Source organism: Denticeps clupeoides, unplaced genomic scaffold (assembly GCF_900700375.1).
Source record: "Denticeps clupeoides unplaced genomic scaffold, fDenClu1.1, whole genome shotgun sequence".
NCBI classification, from domain to species: domain Eukaryota; kingdom Metazoa; phylum Chordata; class Actinopteri; order Clupeiformes; family Denticipitidae; genus Denticeps; species Denticeps clupeoides.
The window spans coordinates 69,325-89,432 of record NW_021629699.1 but is presented as its reverse complement, the minus strand read 5'-3'; the positions used below and the strand labels follow the sequence as shown (position 1 = coordinate 89,432).

The window sequence follows — 20,108 nt, the reverse complement described above, 5'->3', positions numbered from 1 at the left end:
AATAAATTTGCCAAAACCTCAAGTAAACTTTTTTTCACGTTGTCATTAGGATGTGTTGTGTGTGTGAAATTCTGAGAGGGAAAATGTTTTATTACATTTATTTTGGAATACATTACATACATTACATTGAAAAAAGTGAAGTGACTGTACAGAGCACACAATGAAATGTGTCCTCTGCTTTTAACCATCACCCTTGGTAACTGGATTGCAATTTTTCAGGCGTACAAAGATGAACATCCTCAGAGACAAAAATGAATGAATTATTTTAACATGGGGGTAGTAGTAGCCTAGTAGGTAACACACCAACCTGTGAACCAGAAGATCACAAAGTCACAGGTTTTAAACCCCACTTACTACCATTGTGTCCCTGAGCAAGACACTTAACCCTGAGTGTCTCCAAGGGGACTGACCATGTCACTACTGATTGTAATTCGCTCTGGATAAGGGCGTCTGATAAATGCTGTCCTTTTTTAAAAGTACACTCATCTTCAAATCATTTTACTTGCACTGGGTGTGTAAATGGTAAAAAATGTGCCATTTTATGTGGTAAACTGCACTGAACTGGAGTTTTTGCCCCATTGCAAGCCCACTAGGAGTATGATTCTTACTTTGGGTGTGATAGGTTTTATGGGGCAGTGGTGGCCTAGCACATAAGGAAACAGACTAGTAATCAGAAGGTTGCCGGTTCGAATCCTGCCACTGAGCTAAGCACTGTCCCCACACACTGCCCATGCAGACTGCAACTCCCCTGGACTGGTCAACATCAATGTTGTTCCCACCTCAAGTCTTGCAGACCCTTATTTATCATTCAAGTGGAAAACTCTGAAAAGACAAAGGGAAAACAAGTCTGGATTAGCCATTGCAGCTGCAGATACACACAGACACACACACCATTATGAGTCTGGTAATATCTGTACACCCTAAAACCTAACAGATAAAGTGTCTATTAAATATCAGTGAGTTATTATTTACTTAGAATGAAGCATTTGCGTGGCTCGTTTTAAAAATATAGTTGTATAATGTGTAGATGTAAAGGGAACATATAAGCAGTTGGCACTTTTGAGCATGCTGACGTCTGTCAGTACATGCAAGTGTGTGCAGCGGTAGAACTATGCCGGTGTTGTGACCTTTTTTGCTGCCTTGCCAGAATTTGCTACCGTCGCAGAAATTTTCAGATACATCTGTCGGTATTTGCTACATTGCCCTAATTTCCTACTCATACTCCTGAATGGACATCGGTATAAGGATTTATGCTATAAAAATACCTTTCCTGTACTTTAGAGGAGTTTTTTACGTAGTTTAAAGTGGTCCCATCAAGCAAATGAAATACACGTGTACACGGAAGTTTATGGTAGAATTTCATACCCATACATACAGAATTTGAAGTGCGCAAGAAAGTAAACAGTATAATAACAATCACCTCGATGTGTCTAATGCACGAAGTAGACAAATATAACAAATCATTAATAATGTTTAAGATCAACCAAGTTAAAACTAACATACAAACCTCCCCTTTTAACAAACAAGCAAGAGCAGCAAAAACTTTCTGCGTTTGGAGATTCACGGCGTAATGTGGACGTGCGCATGCGCCGTAGAGCTTAGAAGCAGTTTCTGGCAGGTAGCAAAAAAGGGCAGAACACCTGCACTGTTGGAGAGCCTGCACCCGGCGGGCTGTAGGACCCGGCGGAACCGGCCCGTCGTTCCGTGGCAGCTGCCTGTTTGGGAGTTCGCAGGGCTGAACAGCGCTGTAGTTCTCAGTCCGGCTACACGTTGCAGACCCGGGGGCTGCCGTCGTCTCAGTTTGCCGCAGCAGCTAGGCGCGTACGCTTTAAACAGCTGCCGCACCCCGCTGCAGGCCGCACGGGCGAACTCAGCCGCCGCGAAGATGATCGGCGAAGGAATAGAAGGCACGGAGAGGGTCCTCAGTCCCGGCAAAGGGCGAGGACTCCGAGCCCTGAAAGAGTTTAAAGTCGGGGACCTCGTGTTTGCGTGCCCGGCATACACGTACGTGCTGACGGCGAACGAGCGAGGAGGCTTCTGTGAGTTCTGCTTCACGCGGTATGTAGCAACGCGTGTTTCCAGCCGGTTAGATGTAACGTGGTGCGCTTTCACTCACCTGGAATCCGTCTTGTATTCGTCTGTCTTATGAGGAATGCAGTCATGTTGAGTACACACAGTTATACAGTAACTTTAAAAAAATGCCGTGTATTTAGCTCGAAAATTAAAGTTTTTCATAACCATGGCTCATGCGGGGAAAGGACACGTTAGTGTCTGTAAGTCGTGGCCGTGCACCCATGACAACTTCGTTGCGGATATTATAATGGTCGAGAGCAGGATTATAGGAAGGAGCTGTCTAATCGCAGTACCACGTGTCTGTCGGGCGGTGTTATATCATCGACGCGTACAGCACGTTTTATTTTTGGGTAGTAGAGTCCACAGCATGGATTCCACGCACCCAAGCAATGAGTTAATTTAGTGCAACTGTTAACAGGATTTACTAAGTCTCAAATGCCGATTTTCAACGAAAGGAAACGGAAATAGGAGCATGTTCGCCTGTCATGATTCGATGACGTCATTCAATTGTTAATTGAGAAATGTATAATTTCACCTGAGCATATTTCTTCCATTTAGGCAAAAATGTCTCTCAGGTTCAGGTTCTCTATTTTTATTTCAAATGTTAGTATACAATATTATGTAATAATCAGGATTTGCTGTCCTTCTGCAGACAAGAGGGCCTGTCCAAGTGTGGAAAGTGCAAGCAAGCATACTACTGCAATGTGGACTGTCAGGTGGGTCACCAGTCTGTACTTGAAAGACGAGTATAGAAAATATGTTGAATGGTTTATAATGAATTACTGATCTAGAAGTGTGTAACCACACTGTGTTTGTTTTTTTTTGTTTGCTTGTTTTTTGGGGGTTGCTTATTCTTCTTGTGTTATTAGAATATTTAAAAAAAAAGCTGCACTAATTGAGATAAGCTAAAATAAATGCCTGGAACAATACAAGCATGTGCCCTCAAGGCGCTACTATATCTGCCACCTGTTTATTTCATCCATGTTGGCATGCTTCCTGCTCTTTCTGTTGCTATGACAATCCCACTTTCTGTGTTTGGGATTGGTTGCTGTTTACTTGCCAAGGTACAGGATTTTGTGTATCCTTTTGTTTTCAACCATTGGCAGCCTGGGATTAATTCAGTGCCTTTTCTCCTGCGATGCTTCTTATTGGCTGAGAAGCTGTGTTCTTTTGAAAGCATGAGTAACAGCAAAAATACTGGCATCGGCCTGAAATTGGAATCTAAAATAAGCACAATGATTTTTTTTTTGTCTTAAAGCAAATACTTGTATTACAACTCTAAAACAAAGCATTTTCCTCCCTCAGAAGGGTGATTGGCCCATGCACAAGCTGGAATGCTCCGCCATGTGCTCCTATGGTGAGAACTGGAACCCGTCAGAAACAGTGCGACTTGTTGCCAGAATCATTGTTAAAAAGGTAAGGTGTGTGTGTGTGTGTGTGAGTGAAAGAAAGCAAGAAAGCACGAGAGAAGCAGCTCCAGACATCAGATCAGGTTTTCAATACAATTTTTAGCTCAGCAATGAAGCAGTGACTACAGCAACTACTACACAAGTACCAACCCAATAAATGTTTAGCACATTTTTGTGTAGGTAGCACTATCAAGTGTGAATTTAACGCTGAGGCTTTCATTCACTCTAAACAGTGTCACCTTGACGCCACTCAACTTGGTACCAGGCACTTTTGCAGAGACCGTGTATGAAACTGTTGTATGTCATCATCAGTGTGACACACAGAGGAGAACAATGCAGAATATCTGGCCATTTTAATTAATCCAAAAAAAAGTGTTCTTACATAGCAGAGTGTATGTTTACCAGATTACAATGGAAAATAGATGCGATGCAATGCCCAATCAGGTACTGATTTAGTTTAAAAACTGTTAAGACAATTCAAACTGTAGTCAAGTTGGGACCATGCTGTAATGTTTCAACTCATGTCTTTAAGATCTGTTTGACACTAACCTCTCTCACAGAACTCAACGGTGTACTTGTTATGTTGTTATTATTTCAGAAAATGCATCCAGAGAGAACCGAATCAGAGCGATTGTTAGCGCTGAGAGAATTTGAATCACGTAAGTATGATCTGAAGGTTGCAACATCTATTTCAACATCAGTTATTAAGAGTGTCCTTTTCTGTAATCTCTGTAAAACTCTTTTTTTCATGTTCTTGTTTTGAATATGTCTATGTACTGGATTATTTCAGATCTTGAGAAGCTTGACAATGAAAAGAATGAAATGAACCAGACAGATATTGCGGCTCTGCGCCACTTTTACTCCCGACACCTAGATTTCCCTGAAAATGCTGCTCTGAATGAGTTGTTTGCAGGGGTGAGAGACATGTTGCTTATTCTATAGTACTATACTGTGTTTGTTAATTATAAGTTTTGTTAACCATTACATTTATCTGTGTAGAAACAGGAAATATTTCTCTATTCTATCTAGTCCATTTTTTAAAAATGATTACAAAAGTTTATATTTCTTTTATATCCATCCTGAGAAGGCTTCACCCTAACTTGGCCTCCCTCATATTTCTCCGCACATGGTACATCCCAGATCCTGGGAGTCCCAGCTGCTCCCACCCATTCAACTTCAAGCTGCTTTCCCCTGTGGACCTCTTCACCTTAAAAGGCCTTTCAACTATTTCATTCCACAGAGACCAACACGAACCATGCCAGCAGCTCCCTTTGTTTGCCCCTCCCATTTTTTACACTTTTTTTTTTTTTTTTAATTCACCCCCTTATCTCCTGTATGCTTTGTACTTACCAGTGCATACCAAACTATGCCAGTTGAAAACTACAGTAAAATGTATGTATGTATTTATTTTTGGATGTTGTAACACACGTATTACTCCTTTTCCATACCAATAGGTTAACTGCAATGGGTTCACAATCGAAGATGAGGAACTCTCTCATCTTGGCTCAGCAGTTTTCCCAGAGTAAGACCGCAATCACTTTACTCCTTTCAGTGTATGTAATCTCATTCAGACATGTGACACTTTCATATAGAAGCGGTTTACCTTTGTAAAAGTGCCATTTAATCTTTTTAGGTTAACTGGGTTGTAGATGGTTTATCACTAGACTAAAGTTGCTAAAGTTGCAAAAAACTGTCCAGAGCAATCAAACATCCATACCATTTAGAGCTAATATTTTCAAATGTGAAGACCTTCACAAACTGCAGTACTTCTCAAATTTGCATCATATGTTTCAGTGCCTTAATATGCACATAATATGGCAGTGTGTGAGCACTGAAACCTGGTGGACATTACATTGTTGAGTTATCTTTGTCTATGGCTATGACCTTTCTCAATTTTTTTTCCACTCCTTTTCTCCATTTTCGTCTGACCTGTTTTGTTGGTAGACTTAACAGAAGCAGGCATGCTTTTATACACATCACCAAAAGACATGACTGTGTAATGACATTTTTATTAAACTGTGGTATTACACGGTGTTAAACAATGTAATGTAATTTAGTAAATTCATGCAGAAAAGGTGCAGAAAATTTTAATTTTGAAGATGACACTAGCGATTATCTGTGATTATTCTTTACTCAAATAGGTTTACAATTCAGTGTCACGATTGCATCTCAAGTCACCTTGGTAAACACTTAATTTGTATACACACAATTATTCATCAAGTACTTTTTTGACTGGAAATGATAGACTTTTTCCCAAAAGATTTTTTTTTTCCACTAAAATCTTTAATATATTCTGACACACATCTATATTTTGTCCAGTCAAAATAATCACTTACAATTAAAAATTTCCAGGGGTATGAATAATATAACTGCATTATAACAGATTCACACTGATACTGAGTCAGCCTTAGACTTCTCTCTGACCCTTAAGTACAGTTCTGGAAGTTTGACATTCAGATTTGACATATACAGAATTTGGAGCATATAACTATACAATAGGTATTACTATACTTATCCATATAAGTATCCATATATCCATCCATGGTGTTATAGAGTTTTAAAGGAGCATGTTTGGAACTTGTGTGTGTGTGTTTTTTTTTTTATGATAAATGCAAAATCATTATTTAACGATAAATGAGTCACGTTGTGCTCAAATTATGAAAGAACCACATTTTCTGTTCCAGGCAGACCACTAAACTTTTTTTTTTTCCCTATATGTGCTTCAGTGTTGCTCTTATGAACCACAGCTGTAGCCCTAATGTCATTGTAACCTATAAGGGTACAGTGGCAGAAGTGAGAGCCATCCAAGACATCAGTCCTGGAGAAGAGGTTTGACTCAGTTTAGTCCCACAGAACTTGTTGGTGCTTGTTGTGCATGCTGTACTGCTCATGTTTAATACCTGAATCCCTGTAAAATGTACAGTAGACCCAGACTCAGGTTCAAACCCCACTTACTACCATTGTGTCCCTGAGCAAGACACTTAACACTAAGTTGCTCACATTTACATTTACATTTACGGCATTTGGCAGACGCCCTTATCCAGAGCGACTTACAACGTGCTTTCAAGTTACCATCGATGAAGAGATCAATTCCGGTTCACTAGGACCCCAACTATGAATACATCTATTTAATTCACTCTGTTGTAGATTCTGTACACAAAGTTTGACAAGAAAATTACAATTTAATCTAAATATTCTTTAAAGAGGAAGGTCTTGAGCTGTCGTTTGAAGGTGCTCAGTGACTGAGCTGTTCTGACCTCGAGGGGAAGTTCATTCCACCACCGCGGGGCCAAGACGGAGAAGAGTCTAGATGAATGTTTTCCTTTTACCTTCAGAGATGGAGGGACCAGGCGAGCAGTACTGGAGGCTCGGAGTAGACGAGGTGCAGTGCGGGGTGTAATAAGGGCTGTGAGGTAGGATGGTGCTGCTCCATGTTTGGCTTTGTAGGCCAGCATCAGTATTTTGAACCTGATGCGTGCAGCTACTGGGAGCCAGTGAAGGGAACGTAGCAGAGGGGTGGTATGGGAGAATTCCTCCAGGGGAGGGGACTGCCCCTGTAACTACTAATAGTAAGTCGCTCTGGATAAGGGCGCCTGATAAATGCCGTAAATGTAAATGTACAGTACGGTTTAGAGGTTTAATCCTTTCTTAGGGTAACCATGGACAATTCCCTCTCCTGTCAATTCCTTCTGTATAACATTGGGAGGATTAGTCCTTTTTTATCAACACCGGCTACTCAGATACTTGTCCAATCTCTAGTCATCTTTAAACTGGATTACGTTAACTCACTGCTGGCTGGTCTTCTTAACGCTACTCGATCCAGAACACTGCAGCACGACTGGTTTCCAACCTTCCTAAATTCTCCCATACCACTCGCTCCGCTGGCTTCCTATAGCTGCCCGCATCTGATTCAAAATACTGTTGCTTGCCTACAAAGGATGAGTTAGCACCCTCCTACCTCAGATCTCTCATCACTCCTCGCTATGCACCTCGATCTCTCCGATCCTCCAGCTAATGAACTTCAACTAGATGTCTGAACAGTCATTAAAGATCTTCAAGCGAAAACTAAAAACTTTCCTGTTTAGGAAATATTTGGACTAAAAGAGCTCTTACATACACTGTCAATATTTATTTTAAAATGGTTTGGTCTTGAGTCGTTATGTGAATGGTACCAACAGATTCTAGTGAACCAACAGATCAATATCTACAGATTCTGCAGACCAAATATAGAATTTAATTTAGGAATATTTAAAGTGCTTATGGAAGTCTCTCCAGATAAGAGCATCTGCCAATGAAAAGCTGTAATGCTGTAAATTAAAATTTAAATGTTTTAGGCAGGTTTGGGAAAATGCTATAAATAAAAAAATCTTTCAGAAATGAAAGTGTCAATTAACAAAATGCATTCAATGAACAGAAGAGAAATCTAAATGAAATTTTTGATATGTTCACCTTTTGCCTTCAAAACTGAATCAATTCGTTTAGGTATCCCAACACCAATAATCATGATCAAATCTCAACTACACTTGCAGAAATGCAGCCCCAAATGAAGAGAAACTTCCACCATGCTTGACTCCTGTTTGAGGTGTTTTTCATCTGCATGTTTCCTTGGCTGACCACTGCATCTTCAGTCCTCAGCATTGTCACCTTCTTTGTGCTTCAAAGAAAGAGCTTGAGGTTTCATGATACCGGTCACATGGTCAAGAAACTGACTTCCACAACCTCACCTTGGTAGCAGGGTTTGGCTCTTAAACCCAAGTTATAAGGCTCGTACACGGCTGTTTCTGTTTTAGCAAATGACTGTTTCAACTAATTTGTGATTGGTTGATCATAAACCTAATATAATCCTGCAAAGGCAATGGGTTCTAACATCAAATGGTTTGATTTTTGTTTGTTCACTTTGCATTCTGTAAATTAAGATAAACAATTATTTAGTTTTTCTACACCTGTGTATAGACACATTCATGCTGTTTCCACAGTATATTTTACTACGATGCAATAATATTATTATATTTGGGTTTCAATGAGACTATGTTGTGTTTTCCCTTTGTAGATTTTCAACAGTTACATTGACCTCTTGTATCCCACAGAAGATAGAAATGAGCGTTTGATTGACTCTTATTTCTTCACTTGTGATTGTAAGGAGTGTACCACTAAGTCCAAGGTAAGTATTGTCCCTTAGCACAACAGAGTTCATGTAATCAAATAATAGGGGGTTTCAAGCTTATTCCTGGATAGTAATAGTCTTCATCTTGTGGTGGTCAAATAATTATCGTTGCAGTTTTTAGCTATTTTTTTCCTTTGTTGTCTGTTAGCAGCATAGCAGCATGTGATGTGTTTGGCAATGATGTGGGCATTCTGAGAGAGAATGTGTGGTTAAATGTGCTTTCAGGATAAGGCCAAGATGGAAATTCAAAAGACACTGAGCACACCCCCAAAACAAAAGGAAATCCAAAAAATGGTGAAGTATGCCAAGAATGTAATTGAGGAGTTCAGAAGAGCCAAGCACTACAAGAATATCTTTCACAATGATGCAATGTTGAATGACAATAATTATTGGCATTCATTATTTTATTAAATAATAGTTATATGGTATTTGGCCTAATGAAAATCTATTGTACATAACACCCTATGTATAATAACGTTTTGAGATCTGGTTAAAGCCCTTGACTCTTCAGCACCCCCTAGTGAGCTGTTGGAAATCTGTGAACTGAGCCTGGAGAAGATGGGTTCTATCTTTGAAGAAACCAATGTGTACATGCTGCATATGATGTACCAGGCCATGGGTGTATGCCTCTATATGCAGGACTGGGATGGTGCAATGAGATATGGAGAGAAAATTGTTAAGCCTTACAGGTGCCCTTCTAAACATACTTTGACAAAAAAAAAAAACATTTTTAGGAAACAGTACTGGGCCTTGTATAATTAAAATAAATGTCTACACTCTTTTTATTTAGTCTTTTTCATATGTTTCCTCTTCACAGTGTGCACTATCCTCCTTATTCTCTAAATGTGGCCTCAATGTACCTGAAGCTGGGGAGGCTATATTTAGGCTTGGAGAAGAAATCACTTGGAGTCAAAGCTTTAAATAAGGTATGGTTTGCTTTAAAGTCAGGCTTCCAACACACTTTTTGAGAATATGTGTGTTGAAAAGCAATTCAAGACGTGCAGATTTGGACACTTTAGACCCTGCCCACTTCTTAGGTAACACGATGTACAAATTGATTGTCAAAATAGCAAACCCTTAGATCATCACATATACTGTAATATATTAATGTGGGTGGTAGTAGCCTAGTGGGTAACACACTCGCCTATGAACCAGAAGACCCGGGTTCGAATCCCGCTTACTACCATTGTGTCCCTGAGCAAGACTCTTAACCCTAAGTTGCTCCAGGGAGACTGTCCCTGTAACTACTGATTGTAAGTCACTCTGGATAAGGGCGTCTGATAAATGCTGTAAATGTAAAATGATGTAAATGAAATGTAATGTATTCCAATAGTTGGTGAAGTGTAAAAACTAGTGGTGGGCCGTTATCGGCATTATCGTGCTGCGTTAACGTGAGACTCTTTATCGGGCGATAAAAACGTGCTGCGTTAACGTGAGACTCTTATCGGGCAATTAAAAATTGCCGTTAATCTATTCACAAAGTTGGGTTGGGAGCTGGGTCTATACTACGCAAGCTATTGTGCCGGAGTTAAATGGTTAAACTAGATTTATAAGTATATTTCTTCTTTCTTGTGTCTTTTAGTTTCTTATTTCCTAAAGACCTTTATTTTTTTATTTTGTATACCTAGTGCAGATGTATACCTAGCAGATGTAAACCTGCACTGTAGGGGGCGAGAACGAGTCTTCAAACTGTGAAATTACTAGAGCTGTAATACTCGGATCCTTTTTAGGATTCGGCTCCCTCTGAGTCACTCACTAAACTGATCCGGGTGCGTGAGTCACTTGAGTCACTTGAGTCAGTATGCCCCCGGATCAGAGAGCGGGTTAGCGCTCCTGGCGGTTAACTTCCTCTACAACTGTACTCATGTAAGCCCATATATTGGAGTTTACAATTTAGACATGGTGTAGTTAGGACTCGAAGGATTCTGTTCAATGGAGACCTCAGATTCGTGACTCATGAGTCATTTAAAGGATCCGGGCAAATGTTACAAAAAGGGCCACATTTTTGATTATAACATCCCCTCTTCCTTTTAACATGCATGTAAGCATCTGGTAGCAGTGGGGCAGTGGTGGCCTAGCAGTTAAGGAAGCGGCCCCATAATCAGAAGGTTGCCGGTTTGAATCGTGATCCACTGAGGTGCCACTGAGCAAATCACCGTCCCCACACACTGCTCCCTGGGCGCCTGTCATGGCTGCCCACTGCTCACTCAGGGTGATGGGTAAAATGCAGAGGACAAATTTCACTGTGTGCACCGTGTGCTGTGCTGCTGTGTTTGTGATTGTCACATGTGACAATCACTTCACTTTAACTTTGGTAACTTAAGTGACTATAAATGAGTTTTGGGAGCAGAATATTTTTTGTTTTGTTTTTAATGGAGTGACACATGATCCAAACATTACGTACAATGGAAGAAAATAATTATTTGATCCCCTACTAATTTTGTAAGTTTGCCCACTTACAAAGAAGTCTCTAACTTCAATAGTAGTTTTATTTGAACAGTGAGAGAACAAGTGTATTTTATAAAGGTAAGGAGCTGACTCAACTCGTTACCTGTATAAATGACACCGGTCCATAGAAGTAATCAATATATCCAGATTCCAAACTCTGCACAATGGCCAAGACCAAAGAGCTTTCCAAGGATGTCAGGGACAATATTGTGAACCCTCACAAGGCTGGAATGGGCTACAAGACCATAGACAAGCAGCTGGGTGAGAAGGTAACAACAGTTGGTAAGATTTATTTGGCAATGAAAGTCTCCCTTGGTCTGGAGCTCCACGCAAGAACTCATTTCATAGTGTTTCAATAATAATGAAAATAATGTGGAACCAGCCCAGAATTAATCAGGAGGTCAGTGATCTCAAGGCAGCTTTTCTACCAAGATAACAGTTGTTAACACACCATGCCGTGAAGGAATGAAATCCTGTAGTGCCTGCAAGGTCCTCCTGCTCAAGAAAGCACATGTACAGGTTTGCTACTGAACATCTAAATGTTTCAGAGTAGGACTGGGAGAAAGTCAAAATCACTGTGCTTAGGGGAGGAAGAATGCTGCCTATGACTCCAAGAACACTGGCCTCACCATCAGACATGGAGGTGGAAACATTATTGGGGGGGTTCTTCTAAAGAGACAGGAAAACTGCACCACATCAAAGGTTTTGCCACAATGCACTAAAGCATGTTTTGCAAAAGGGATCAAATACTTCTATTATTCAATTGCTAATTAATTTGGAACTATTTTGAAATCATTTCTGTGTGTCTTTGGTTATTGTTCTGTTTCTTACTGTTCAAATAAACTTACCATTGAAATGTTACACAGATTATTTCTTTGTTAGTGAGCAAACATACAAAATCAGCAGGGATCACAAAATTATTTCCCCCACCTTACATCAGCCTTTAGTTCTCCATCTCAATTTCTTTGAGCTCAAATTCATTAGGTAGTAAAATGTCACTTTGCAATGTTTTTGCACTCTATTGTTAATTAAATATTCCAATACGTTGCTGATGTTGTTTTGAAAATTAAAATGATGTTTTCTTAATTGTTGAGGCTCTGGCCATAATGGAAGTAGCTCATGGGAAGGACCACCACTACGTTGCTGAGGTGAAGAAGGAGATTGAAGAGCAGAAATAAGAAGCTTAAAGAATCTTGGATCATGATGCTGCATGGCATGACCTTGATACCTCCAACGGTCACATAATTAAGTGATGTCAGAACAGTCTTCATAATTCTTTATAATGTTATATTTGGAACTTTTGTATGATGAAGCAAATAAAGCATTGATAGTGTCTGCTAGAGATACTGGTAAACTTTGTGCATCATGCAAACAAGGGCTTTGTTTTTTTGTTTTGTTTTTCAGGACTGGTCCAGAAGTGTTTTAATCATACGGTAGATGGATGATTTGTTTGATTTTTGCCTTGCATATTGTAGCAATGAGAACAGCAAAAACATGAATGTAAAATAAAGTTATTCTATTTTTGATCAGCTTTTCTTCATATTAAAATCTTGCATGGTTTTTGACCAATTTTAATGTTTAATGGTTGAGAAAACTCATCAAAAGGAAGCTGTCCATCAAAAATGTTACTTGTGTTTATTGTTATTTTTATTTTGTAAATGTGGCATGTATTGTTATAAAATGCAAGAATCTGGATGTTTTCTAATTTGTCTTTGAATATTGGCTTAATTTACTTATTTACATAAACCAACAGGGCTTCTGACAGTCCAGTAAAAGCAGTAATACAATTAAATTACAATTATGCAGTAATAGGCTTTTGGTGTGGTTTGTGCAAATTTGAAATGATTTCAACCCAATTGGTTTTACAAATGTGCCACCTGCAGTTCATCTCAAGAATGGCACCATTTTGCATTGTATTCTGCTGAACCTAATTCTATGTAATCATGCTGTCATCCTTATGTACATTGCTAAAAAAAAAAAAGGAACACTTAAACAACACAATGTAACTCCAAGTCAATCAGGTGGAAATTATAGGCAATTAGCAAGACATTCCCAATAAAGGCGTGGTTCTGCAGGTGGTGGCTACAGAGCAGTTCTCAGTTTCAATGCTTTCTGGCTGATGTTTTAGTCACTTTTGAATGCTGGCGGTGCTTGCATCTAGTGGTAGCATGAGATGGAGTCTACAACCGACACAAGTGGCTCGTGTAGTGCAGCTCATCCATGATAGAAATCAATGCAAGCTATGGCAAGAAGGTTTGCTGTGTCTGTCAGCATAGCATCCAGAGCATGGAAGCCAGTACATCAGGACACATGGAGGAGGCTGTAGAAGAGCAACCACCCAACAGCAGGACCACTACCTCCACCTTTGTGCAAGGAGGAAGAGGAGGAGCACTGCCAGATCCCTGTGTCTGCTCAAATGGTCAGAAAAATGAGGGTTCAACATCCACAGGTGTGGGTTTTTCTTACAGCCCAACATTGTGCAGCACGTTTGCCATTTGCCAGAGAACACCAAGATTGGTTAATTTGCCCCTGGTACCTGTGCTCATCACAGATGAAAGCAGGTTCAAACTGAGCAGATGTGACAGACTGGAGATGCTGTGGAGAATGTTCTGCTGCCTGCAACAACCTCCAGCATCACTGGTTTTGTCTGTAATGGTGAGGTGGTGTTTATTTTAGCTGGCCGCACAGCCCTCCATTTGCTTTCCAGAGGTAGCCTGAACACCATTCGATACCAAGATGAGATCCTCAGACCCATAATGCGACCATATGCTGGTGCAGTTGGCTCTGGGTTCCAAAACAATGCTAGACCTCATGTGGCTGGAGTGTGTCAGCAGTTCCTGCAAGACCAAAGCACTGATGCTATGGACTGGCCCGCCTGTTCCCCAGACCCCGAATCTGATTGAGCACATCTGGGACATCATGTCTCACTCCATCCACCAATGGAACGTTGCTCCACAGACTGTTCAGGAGATGGCGGATGCCTTAGACCAAGATATGAGAGGAGATCCCTCAGGAGAACATCTGGCACCTGATCAGGAGCATGCCCAGGCCTTGTAGGGAGGTCACACAGGCATTTGGAAGCCACACACACTGCTGAACGGCTGAGTGTGAATCCAAATCCAGACCTCCATGGGTTGATACATTTGAAAAGAAAAAATAATTTAATAAAATATTAAATTCACATCTAGAATGTATTATTTTTGTGTTCCCTTTTATTTTTTAGAGCAGTGTATACATGTCCACAGCAGCGTTTTCAGATGAAGCTCTGCTTCAAGGTGTGTACTAGTCTCTTATAAGCAATGATCAATGAGACCAGTTCAGTCATACAGTAACTTTCATAACATTTTGTTATGTTACAGCCTTATTCAGAAATTCTACTCCTCAATGTGAAAATGTTTACTTGAGGTTTTGGCAGCAATTACAGGCTCAAGTCTTTTTGTATATGATGCCACAAGCTTGGAAAACCTATTCTTGGTCAATTTGGCCCATTCCTCTTTGCAACACCTCTCAAGCGCCATCAAGTTAGATGGGAAGTGTTGGTGCACAGTCATTTGAAGAGTTCTCCAGAGATGTTCAATCAGATTCAAGTCTGGGATCTGGCTGGGCTACTCAAGGAAAATCACAGAAATGTCCTGAAGCCACTCCTTTGATATCTTGGCTGTGTGCTTAGGATCGTTGTCCTGCTGAAAGTTAAAAATGCCCCCAAGGCATTATCCTGCCACCACCATGCTTCACTTTGGGGATAGTATTGGCCGGATGATGAGCAGTGCCTGGTTTCCTCCAAACATGATGCCTGGCATTCACACCAAAGTGTTAAATTTTTTGTCTCATCAGACCAGAGAACTGTTTCTCACATTCTGAGCGTCCTTCAGGTGCCTTTTTTCAAACTCCAGGTGGTCTGCCATATGCATTTTACCAAGTTAAGAGGTATTTTCACTCTATGTAATGTTTTGAAAGCCCCTTTTGTTTAACATCCAAGATCCAATGTTTTGAAAGCCTCTTTTGTTTAAAGTCCAAGATTTTCAAGCAGAGTTTGCTCACGGCCATACCGGCCAAGGAACGGCCAATCTCGTTTGATCTCGGAAGCTAAAAAGGCTTGGGCCTGGTTAGTACTTGGACAGGAGACTCCCTGGTAATACCAGGTGCTTTAATTATTGAAAAACTTTTTAAAATGAAGTTATTTACATCGCTTTGTTAGCTTTTTTCAAAGTAAGTTAAGAGGTATTTTCACTTTTTTGTAATGTTTTGAAAGCCCCTTTTATTTAAAGTCCAAGATTTTCAAGCCAAGTTTGCTCATGGCCATACCAGCCAAAGAACGTCCAATCTCGTCTGATCTCGGAAGCTAAGAAGGCTTGGGCCTGGTTAGTACTTGGATGGGAGACTGCCTGGGAATACCAGGTGCTTTAATTATTTAAAAACTTTTAAAAATGATGTTATTTACATCGCTTTGTTAGCTTTTTTCAAAGTAAGTTAAGAGGTTTTTTCACTCTATGTAATCGTTTGAAAGCCCCTTTTGTTTAAAGTCCAAGATTTACAAGCAGAGTTTGCTCACGGCCATACCAGCCAAGAAACGGTTAATCTCGTCTGATCTCGGAAGCTAAGAAGGCTTGGGCCTGGTTAGTACTTGGATTGGAGACTGCCTGGGAATACCAGGTGCTTTAATTATTAAAAAACTTTTTAAAATGAAGTTATTTACATCACTTTGTTAGCTTCTTTCAAAGTAAGTTAAGAGGTATTTTAACTCTATGTAATAGTTTGAAAGCCCCTTTTGTTTAAAGTCCAAGATTTTTAAGACAAGTTTGCTCACGGCCATATTAGCCAATGAACAGACAATCTCGTCTGATCTTGGAAGTTAAGAAGGCTTGGGTCTGGTTAGTACTTGGATGAGAGACTGCCTGGGAATACCAGGTGCTGATATCTTTAACTATTGAAAAACTTTAAAAAATTTTTTTTTTTACATCACTTTGTTAGATTTTTTTTAAAGTAAGTTAAGAGGTATTTTCACTCTTTGTAATGTTTTTTTAAAGCCCCTTTTGTTTAAAGTCCAAGATTTTCAAAACGAGTTTGCTCATGGCCATACCAGCCAAAGAACGCCCGATCTTATCAGATGTCAGAAGTTATGAAAACTTGGGCCTGGTTAGTACTTGGATGGGAGACTGCCTGGGAATACCAGGTTCTTTAATTATTGAAAAACTTTTTAAAATGAAGTTATTTACATCGCTTTGTTAGCTTTTTTCAAAGTAAGTTAAGAGTTTTTTTATTTATTTGTAATGTTTTGAAAGCCCCTTTTGTTTAAAATCCAACTTTTTCAAGCAGAGTTTGCTCACGGCCATACCAGCCAAGGAACGGCCAATCTCGTTTGATCTCCGAAGCTAAGAAGGCTTGGGCCTGGCTAGTACTTGGATGAGAGACTGCCTGGGAATACCAGATGCGGAAAGCTTTAACTATTGAAGAACTTTTTATAATAAAGTTATTTACATTACTTTTTCAGATTTTTTCAAAGTAAGTTAAGATTTATTTTCTCCCTTTGTAATATTTTGAAAGCCCCTTTTGTTTAAAGTCCACGATTTTCAAGCCAAGTTTGCTCATGGCCATTCCAGCCAACGAACGCCCGATCTCATCAGATCTCAGAAGCTATGAAGGCTTGGGCCTGGTTAGTAGTTGGATGGGAGACTGCCTGGAAATACCATGTGCTTTAATTATTGAAAAACTTTTTTAAATGAAGTTATTTACATCGTTTTGTTAGCTTTTTTCAAAGTAGGTTAAGACGTATTTTCACTCTTTGTAATGTTTCGACAGCCCCTTTTGTTTAAAGTGCAAGATTTTCAAGCAGAAATTGCTCAAGTACATATCAGCCAAAGAATGCCCAATCTTGTCTGATCCTGCAAGCTAAGAATGCTTGGGCCTGGTTAGTACTTGGATGGGAGACTGCCTGAGAATATCAGGTGCTTTAATTGTTGAAAAACTTTTTAAAATGAAGTTATTTACATGGCTTTGTTAGCTTTTTTCAGAGTAAGTTAAGAGGTATTTTCACTCTTTGTAATGTTTTGAAAGTCCCTTTTGTTTAAAGTCCACAATTTTCAAGCCAAGTTTGCTCACGGCCATACCAGCCAAAGAACGCCCAATCTCGTCTTATCTCGGAAGCTATGAAGGCTTGGGCCTGGTTAGTACTTGGATGAGAGACTGCCTGGTAATACCACATGCGGAAAGCTTTAACTATTGAAGAACTTTTTAAAATGAAGTTATTTACATCACTTTTTCAGATTTTGTCGAAGTAAGTTAAGATTTATTTTCACTCTTTGTAATGTTTTGAAAGCCCCTTTTGTTTAAAGTCCACGATTTTCAAGCCATTTGCTCATGGCCATTCCAGCCAACGAACGCCCGATCTCATCAGATCTCAGAAGCTATGAAGGCTTGGGCCTGGTTAGTAGTTGGATGGGAGACTGCCTGGAAATACCATGTGCTTTAATTATTAAAAAACTTTTTAAAATGAAGTTATTTACATCGTTTTGTTCAAAGTAAGTTAAGAGGTATTTTCACTCTTTGTAATGTTTCGACAGCCCCTTTTGTTTAAAGTGCAAGATTTTCAAGCAGAAATTGCTCAAGTACATATCAGCCAAAGAACGCCCAATCTTGTCTGATCCCGCAAGCTAAGAATGCTTGGGCCTGGTTAGTACTTGGATGGGAGACTGCCTGGGAATACCAGGTGCTTTATTTCGTTGAAAAAGTTTTAAAAAGAAAGTTATTTACATCGCTTTATTAGCTTTTTTCAAAGTAAGTTAAGAAGTTTTTTCTGTCTTTGTAATGTTTTGAAAGCCCCTTTTGTTTAAAGTCCAAGATTTACAAGCAGAGTTTGCTCACGGCCATACCAGCCAAGAAACGGTTAATCTCGTCTGATCTCGGAAGCTAAGAAGGCTTGGGCCTGGTTAGTACTTGGATTGGAGACTGCCTGATAATACCAGGTGCTTTAGTTATTGAAAACCTTTTTAAAATGAAGTTATTTACATGGCAGTGTTAGCTTTTTTCAAAGTAAGTTAAGAGGTATTTTCACTCTTTGTAATGTTTTGAAAGCCCCTTTTGTTTAAAGTCCACAATTTTCAAGCCAAGTTTGCTCATGGCCATACCAGCCAAAGAACGCCCGATCTCATCAGATCTCAGAAGCTATGAAGGCTTGGGCCTGGTTAGTAGTTGGATGGGAGACTGCCTGGAAATACCAGGTGCTTTAATTATTGAAAAAGTTTTTAAAATTAGGTTATTTACATCGCTTTCTTAGCTTTTTTCAAAGTAAGTTAAGAGGTTTTTTCTGTCTTTGTAATGTTTTGAAAGCCCCTTTTGTTTAAAGTCCAAGATTTACAAGAAGAGTTTGCTCACGGCCATACCAGCCAAAGAACGGACAATCTCGTTTGATCTCAGAAGCTAAGAAGGATTGGGCCTGGTTAGTACTTGAATGGGAGACTGCCTGAGAATATCAGGTGCTTTAATTATTGAAAAACCTTTTAAAATGAAGTAATTTACATCGCTTTTTTAGCTTTTTCAAAGTAAGTTAAAAGGTATTTTCACTCTTTGTAATGTTTTGATAGCCCTTTTTGTTTAAAGTCCAAAATTTTCAATCAGAAATTGCTCAAGGACAAACCAGCAAAAGAACGCCCAATCTTGTCTGATCCCGGAAGCTAAGAAGGCTTGGGCCTGGTTAGTACTTGGATGGGAGACTGCCTGATAATACCAGGTGCTTTAATTATTGAAAAACTTTTTAAAATGAAGTTATTTACATCGCTTTGTTAGCTTTTTTCAAAGAAGTTAAGAGGTATTATCACTCTTTGTAATGTTTTGACAGCCCCTTTTGTTTAAAGTCCAAGATTTTCAAGCAGAAATTGCTCAAGTACATATCAGCCAAAGAACGCCCAATCTTGTCTGATCCCGCAAGCTAAGAATGCTTGGGCCTGGTTAGTACTTGGATGGGAGACTGCCTGATAATACCAGGTGCTTTAATTATTGAAGAACTTTTAAAAATGAAGTTATTTACATGGCACTGTTAGCTTTTTTCAAAGTAAGTTAAGAGGTATTTTTTATTCTTTATAATGTTTTGACAGCCCCTTTTGTTTAAAGTCCAAGATTGTCAAGCAGAAATTGCTCAGTAGCCATACAGCCAAAGAACGGCCCAATCTTGTCTGATATCCGCAAGCTAAGAAGGCTTGGGCCTGGTTAGTACTTGGATGGGAGACTGCCTGAGAATATCAGGTGCTTTAATTGTTGAAAAACTTTTTTAAATGAAGTTATTTACATGGCTTTGTTAGCTTTTTTCAGAGTAAGTTAAGAGGTATTTTCACTCTTTGTAATGTTTTGAAAGCCCCTTTTGTTTAAAGTCCACAATTTTCAAGCAGAGTTTGCTCACGGCCATACCAGCCAAGGAACGGCCAATCTCGTTTGATCTCCGAAGCTAAGAAGGCTTGGGCCTGGCTAGTACTTGGATGAGAGACTGCCTGGGAATACCAGATGCGGAAAGCTTTAACTATTGAAGAACTTTTTATAATAAAGTTATTTACATTACTTTTTCAGATTTTTTCAAAGTAAGTTAAGATTTATTTTCTCCCTTTGTAATATTTTGAAAGCCCCTTTTGTTTAAAGTCCACGATTTTCAAGCCAAGTTTGCTCATGGCCATTCCAGCCAACGAACGCCCGATCTCATCAGATCTCAGAAGCTATGAAGGCTTGGGCCTGGTTAGTAGTTGGATGGGAGACTGCCTGGAAATACCATGTGCTTTAATTATTGAAAAACTTTTTTAAATGAAGTTATTTACATCGTTTTGTTAGCTTTTTTCAAAGTAGGTTAAGACGTATTTTCACTCTTTGTAATGTTTCGACAGCCCCTTTTGTTTAAAGTGCAAGATTTTGGAGCAGAAATTGCTCAAGTACATATCAGCCAAAGAATGCCCAATCTTGTCTGATCCTGCAAGCTAAGAATGCTTGGGCCTGGTTAGTACTTGGATGGGAGACTGCCCGAGAATATCAGGTGC

The 20,108-nt window shown here is 39.6% G+C and overlaps 1 protein-coding gene, 1 long non-coding RNA gene and 3 pseudogenes across 4 annotated transcripts; 4 read left to right on the top strand and 1 right to left on the bottom strand.

Annotated features, from left to right (window-relative positions):
- Positions 1–84: 84 nt before the first annotated feature.
- On the bottom strand, positions 85–2,336 carry LOC114771957 (uncharacterized). Its single transcript, XR_003743876.1, has 2 exons — positions 2,117–2,336; positions 85–822 (listed from the first exon to the last, which is right to left on the bottom strand). It is a non-coding gene; the product is annotated as an uncharacterized LOC114771957 (long non-coding RNA).
- LOC114771956 (N-lysine methyltransferase SMYD2-A-like) lies at positions 1,671–12,903 on the top strand. Of its 3 annotated transcripts, none has more exons than XM_028965162.1 (12): positions 1,671–2,058; positions 2,726–2,789; positions 3,379–3,489; positions 4,081–4,141; positions 4,273–4,397; positions 4,937–5,004; positions 6,209–6,311; positions 8,533–8,643; positions 8,872–8,995; positions 9,161–9,335; positions 9,464–9,572; positions 12,189–12,903. In XM_028965162.1, exons 1-12 carry the CDS (start codon positions 1,886–1,888, stop codon positions 12,270–12,272), a joined length of 1,308 nt encoding a protein of 435 aa, XP_028820995.1. In that variant the 5' UTR covers positions 1,671–1,885; the 3' UTR covers positions 12,273–12,903. The 3 variants fall into 3 exon arrangements, with proteins under 3 accessions (XP_028820995.1, XP_028820996.1, XP_028820997.1); XM_028965163.1 differs by having other exon boundaries at positions 1,931–2,039; XM_028965164.1 differs by lacking the exon at positions 1,671–2,058 and adding an exon at positions 2,430–2,596.
- Positions 12,904–15,385: 2,482 nt separating this feature from the next.
- Positions 15,386–15,504, top strand: LOC114771986 (uncharacterized; annotated as a pseudogene).
- Positions 15,505–15,640: 136 nt separating this feature from the next.
- Positions 15,641–15,759, top strand: LOC114771977 (uncharacterized; annotated as a pseudogene).
- Positions 15,760–18,204: 2,445 nt separating this feature from the next.
- On the top strand, positions 18,205–18,323 carry LOC114771969 (uncharacterized; annotated as a pseudogene).
- The last annotated feature ends 1,785 nt before the right edge of the window (positions 18,324–20,108 follow it).

Bases quoted from the DNA above. Each gene is read 5' to 3' on its own strand.
- LOC114771956 (XM_028965162.1), top strand. From the start codon at position 1,886: ATGATCGGCGAAGGAATAGAAGGCACGGAGAGGGTCCTCAGTCCCGGC. The intron at 8,644-8,871 runs GTAAGTATTGTC...ATGTGCTTTCAG, and splicing joins AGTGTACCACTAAGTCCAAG to GATAAGGCCAAGATGGAAAT. The intron at 9,573-12,188 runs GTATGGTTTGCT...TTAATTGTTGAG, and splicing joins GAGTCAAAGCTTTAAATAAG to GCTCTGGCCATAATGGAAGT.